At 34.3% G+C, this 5,995-nt stretch overlaps 1 protein-coding gene across 1 annotated transcript; it reads right to left on the bottom strand.

Moving 5' to 3' along the window:
* Window positions 1-4,488: 4,488 nt before the first annotated feature.
* Window positions 4,489-4,645, bottom strand: NDUFB3 (NADH:ubiquinone oxidoreductase subunit B3; the record flags this gene model as incomplete). The annotated part of the gene is made up of 1 exon (XM_010168850.1): window positions 4,489-4,645. A coding segment is annotated over one exon (157 nt), but the record flags the coding sequence as incomplete, so codon positions are not given.
* Window positions 4,646-5,995: the final 1,350 nt, after the last annotated feature.

Genomic DNA, 5,995 nt, shown 5'->3' with positions numbered 1-5,995 from the left:
GTGAATCAATGGGCACATTTTCTCCTTGAATCTATTCTGTACAAACATATGAAGACTTGTACAGGCTAATAGAAGAGGTTGAAGGAGATGCTATGGCTGCAGGCTTATGAAAGAAGAATTGCTTCTTTTTTTTTTTTAATGGTTGAATGAACGATTTATGAATTTCACACAGCTATTACTTAAGTGACCAATATACTCTTTTGTTTACTTCACTTTTTCCTTAATTTGCCTAATTTTATGTGCTTATTAAACAGTTTTCACATTCTTATAGGCAGCATTTATAAGTTGTATGCAAGTGTTTTTCATTCTTCACCCCTCGTTTCTAAGTTGAATTACTACATTATCTTCATTGATAGGTTCTCATCTATACTGGAACTGTAAATCAGTATAAATGTAGAACATAGAGCATAGCAGTAAGATTATGTGTGATTGAGAAGAGATGGTCCTATGTGTTTTAATTTAGAGGGCTTTGGATGTAAATCTCTGGCTTGGATGTATTTATCTTGATATCCTTTTGTAACAGGTTTGATATATTTAATTTTGTAGATTCTCCTAGTTATTTAAAACAAATCTTTAAGAATTTATGTCTCCTAAAATAATATAAGCTTGTCTTTTGTGCTATATATTTCAAAATCAGACTTGGTATGATCGGGGTGAGTGCATTCCATCTGTATATACAAATGGTGTCACTAGTTCCACTTGTTATGTGTTGGTGTTGCTTTTACTATTATTAAAAAAAAAAGGCTAAGCATTAAGGGAAGAGACTATTTTCTTCTGGTTTTTCTTCTCCATTGGAACAATGGTAGAAGGATTATCTGACTTTCAGATTTCTATTTGTTGTACAACTGGGGATAGAGAATATATAGAGCATCTGTAAGATCAGTTCCCTGACAAACATGTAAAACAGTTTGGATGAATCCCTGAATGTTTTGATACCCAGGATGAAATCAGTAAACTTAATTGGAAGACAAGCATGGGTCCTGAGTACATTTCTTGTAATACCTCTTGAAACAAACGCTCCTAACTTCAATTAGCTGCATGTAGAAAATACACTTGCATTGATGTAAAAAGTCTTATCTGATAAATGCTGATCTGGCAAAGATACAATTGCAGGATAGAAGCTTGTATTTGAGAGCTCAATAAAAAAATTTTTGTAGGAAGGTTTTCAGGAGAGATTTCAAGGCAGGTTAACAACACAAACACACAGTTATAGTCTGCTATTTAAACTGCAACTGCCTCACATAATGGGAATGGTTATATTGTTATGCTCTGAAATAGGAATTTCAGAGACATTTGATTTATACAGTGTAGTCACTATTGTACTAGAATTGTTTAACTGCTTTAACTTCTCTGTAGCATACAAATTTGGAAGATTATGCTAATGATGTAAATATTGTAGGTAGCATTAGCAAAAACAGTGGATAAATCACAAGTATCTTTCCAGGTGAGCAGAAATAGCTGTTTAGCTACTGATGGAGTAGTAGTTCCATCTGCATTTCAGAAAATGGAGCATTGTCAGTTCTGTTTTTCAGAACTTAAGATACAGAGTGAGTTTCCTGACCATGGTATTACAATCATGTATGTTCCTCACTTGCAGGTGCCACTGCTGTTTTTGACCCTGTCCTTTGCACTGTAAAATATCTGTGCTGGTAGAAAGGCTGTTTTAATGTAAGGACAACCATTGCTATGGTTACAGTGAAGACAGATTTGGTACTATTATTTTAATACACAGGAAATACTCCATACCCAGGCAGGATTAGTATTATAATACCTGTGAAATAAAAATCTTTATGTATTGTATGTATCATAATGATGAGACATTTTTATATTCCACAATATTGGCAAAATGGGTTAATCATAAATAAAGGCAGTTGTTTAGAGCAGTGGCTGTCACCTGGCTATTAAACCATTGAATGATACCACCTTAATTCATAAACTCACTAATTTTACCTAGTCTAGTCTAACGGTGAACGTGGCCAATATGTTTGCTTATACAGAATGTTGGTAAGGCTGATTCTTACAATCTTCCCTATACCAGACAGCACGTATGCATTAATTTAATTTTTAAATCTTTAAAGTAAAGCATCTGTGGAAATCAAATTAAATTGAGACTACTTGCTGGAATGTAAGTGTTCTGGAAACTGTGGCTGAAATTAGAACACATATAAGATTTTTTTTTTATTGTCTTTCTTAATATACAATAAAGTCTTGATAAACAAAATTGCCTGTTTTAAAAAATTGTTGAGGAATGCGTTAGTTTATATAGCAGCAAAACTACATTTATGTATTTTACATCTCTTGGTCTAAATAAATTAAGCAACGTACCAAGGTTATGCATGCTGAAAATAGGATTACGGTAACTTTAAAATCTGTGTTCATCTGCTAGTGCTTGAAATAAAATAATGTATGAATATCTCTTCAACTAGTGTAAAGAAAACTCTTGATTTTTAACAGAACTGTCTGCTGTATCAGTCAAGCGGCAGGCTTGTAACATTTAAAAAGACTAATTCTACAGGAACTTGCAGAAACTTTACCTCAGACTCTGAAACATTTGATGTAGAACAAATAAAAAAACCCCAAACAATTAAAAGTATACATACAGAAGAACATGAAAACAAAATTTCCCAACAGGAAACTAAATGGGACAGCAACTACTGCTTAAAGTTTTTTTTTTTTTTTTTTTTAAGACTTCTGCTTCTGAAACTGCTGCAACAGAGTTGAGGTGGGATGGGGAGTGGGGAGCAACCAGTCAGCGCACAAGTACTCTGCACCAAAGTAAAATTACAAAAAGCAGCTGAAGTGAGAAACGTGTATCTTAAGTGCAGGATTCACCAATACTGCGTGTAATGCTAGTTCAGTTAACTGAATTTTAGATAGTTGTTCAGGAAAACAATTATCTTAAGAAGTGTAGTTTTGGACTCAGATAGAAAACAAGCAGTGAATACCAGCCTTTGAAAATGTGTATTCTGGGTGGTACTGCAAAAGGGCCAACACAGAAATATTTTGTGCAACAAACCTTAAATGGTAGGGCTTTTTATTGGTTTTTCAGGGAATGATGCAACTGGATAGCAATGTTTGAGAAAGAATTATGCAAGAAAAGTTTGGTAAAACAACTATTTGCCCTATGAACAGTGCCTTGAGCAGTGTCATACAGAGATGACAAACTTCCACTGAACAGTACAGCTATACTCCCACAATAACAGCTGTTATTAACCCCAAAAATAAAGGTCTTGGATATCTCACTTAGAAAGGTTGTATGTGAATATATATATTTTTTTTTAAAAAGGTATCTTAGCCATGTTTCGGTAGGACTTTCAAGTTTTTTGTAAACCTACAATTTGTGCCATAATTACTTGAACTTTCCAGTTTCTACACCACAGAAGTACAGTATGTAGTAGTGTAGTGGCATTGAGTTTCTCACTTGTTTGTCTAATTTTGCTTTTCTGTGTAGTGACACTGATACCCTATTGTTTGGAATGAGAAATGAGATGATATACCTTCCTTAGCTTACGTGACTAATGGCATAACTAAATTTACAATACGATATTCAGCCAATTCTAATTCCTAGTGCTGCAGAGAATATTTACTGCCAACACGCCCTTCTCTACTATAGTTCTGACTCCAGGCATTCTTAAAGCACTCCAGAAGCTATTAGATAATTTAAGGAAAACAAACCAAAACAAATTATTAAAAGAGACTACGTATAAAAATAAATAAGTAAATCTGTACTACTACAAATTTAGAACTTGATACACCAGAACAAACAAAAAACCAAATTTTCTTTCTCTCTTTTTCACATTACACTCAAGCATATTGGAAGTAATATTAGGATAAGATACAGTTATTGCTGAGTGAAACATTCTACTTTGCTTCGTAAATGTGGCAGCAATGTAAAATTTATGGATATTGCACAGCAGATTATTTTGGTGCATAGTATCTGACAAATTAACTCTTCAATAGGATTAAGTGTAAGCTTTGGTGCTCTCATATACTTTGAGGCAGTTTTGCATACTTCTTGAAGCTTTAAGGTAATCTTTTTATTTAGAGACATAAGAATGAACAGTAACAAATTATACTTTCAAGAAATGACAAGTCATTCATTACCACTTACTAGCAAATAATGGGTTTTAAACCTGTAATCAATAAAGTATGATTTTTCTCTTAAAAGCAACACACTTTCTCAATTTCATTTAACAGAATGTTGGCACAGCTTGAAAGAGGTGGGCTGATACATTTCCCTGTTCTTCAAAGGATGGTACAGCACACTCAGGAGCATATGTATGTCTTGGTTTTTTTCCTCAGATTGAAGTCGGGTAAATCACTCTGGTGATGTTTTTTAATCCTTCCACAAAAGTGTAATAAAATCAAAGAAACATGTTTTTGCCTGTGATAGTCTTTAATATGCATATTTTAAGTACAGAGTGAGAAGCAGGCTTACGTATGTTTCAGCTTAGTAATCAGTAAGTATTAAGTTGTCATATTTGATCTTCAGTGATGGCCTCCACCCTTCTTTGGAGGAAACAGGGTATATTCAATGCCAAGAGCTACGACGAAAGCTGCAAATCCCCACTTGAGTCCCCTGGTAAAGACTTCTGCTAAGGTGACAGGTTTTGCAAAGCCACCCATATATCTCCAGGCTTCGTTACTAAAAGAAAATGAAACCAAAAGAATTAAACAACATCAGTAGAGCCACTGTAATAAAAATTGCCAGGAATATATTTGTTCAGGAAAAAAAAAATGATGGTATTTCAACTAGATAATGTATTCGAGACTGTAACATTTCTATCATTTAAGTAACAGGACTTGCCACAAGTAAAGTTCATTATATTAACTCTTAACCCTTTATGCATCTAATTTGAGATACAAGTAACAGTTAAAAAGCTACAGAATATTTACAAACCTCATGCTGTTTTGCCTTACTGTTTTCAACCTACATTGTTATTGAAACGTTAGTCACTGCTATAACTGACAAGTATGTACATGTGCTACATGTGTAACACAACCAGTGTAATCTATAGAGATGGACAGTTTGTCTCTTCTAAGGACTCAAAGTCCTTACGAAAAGGAAAAAAACCACATTTGCACAGAAACAAGCAATAAAATCAGAACCATCATTTCAGGAGAAGATACAAGTTTCTTAAACAAGGGGGTCAAGTATTTATGTTCCTGGGTAATCCCTGTGTGCAGGTGGTTTCTGTGACTCAGGATGAAGGCATATTGGCACAGAAAAGTATCTTCTAGATGCTAGTACAGGGTATTGAGATAGACTTAGGTTTCCAAATACGACATCTTTTACACAGTTTATTCTGTATTGAATATGCACATTGTATTCGCTACAGAGGTGGAAAGCCAATCCCCTGTAAAAAGGAACTTAATTTACTAAAGAAGGGACCCCTAGAGAGGGTTACACACAGTTTATTCTGTATTGAATATGCACATTAATGTGCATTTGCTACAGAGGTGGAAAGCCAATCCCCTGTAAAAAGGAACTTAATTTACTAAAGAAGGGACCCCTAGAGAGGGTTACTTCTTCAAGACTTCTGGTGCAAGATATTAGTAATGTCATCTTCTCCTAGATTACGTAAGCAAATAACTTGATCCTCATTCCTCCTTTGTTAAGGAAGATTGGCACGATACTTGTACTTGTCCTATGAAACTGAAATATTACCTTACATAAAATTTGAAAAGTTCAGGAGGAATAACCTCATGCTTTAAGTTTAACTTTGTTCCTTTGTTCAGCTCCTCAATTAATTGGCTCGATCCTCTTCTTTTACCAGAGAGACATTATTTATTTTTTTAAAATCTGAGAGGGGCAACAAATATTGCATAAGCTCTTTTCAAGTTTGCCATTTTGCAGAACTTCTTGAACTTGAAAGGGTATGCACTAAAAGTCAGGTTAATTTACACTAAATTTATTATATTAAACTATGTCCACTTTTTATGGGAATAAGCCTATTGCTTGCTGAAAAAGTTCCCTGCTGTCTGAAGGAAGGCA

Source organism: Antrostomus carolinensis, unplaced genomic scaffold, assembly GCF_000700745.2.
Source record: "Antrostomus carolinensis isolate BGI_N321 unplaced genomic scaffold, ASM70074v2 scaffold6995, whole genome shotgun sequence".
In the NCBI taxonomy this organism is placed as follows: domain Eukaryota; kingdom Metazoa; phylum Chordata; class Aves; order Caprimulgiformes; family Caprimulgidae; genus Antrostomus; species Antrostomus carolinensis.
The sequence above is the reverse complement of the archived record's forward strand: the minus strand, read 5'-3'. Positions and strand labels throughout refer to the sequence as shown.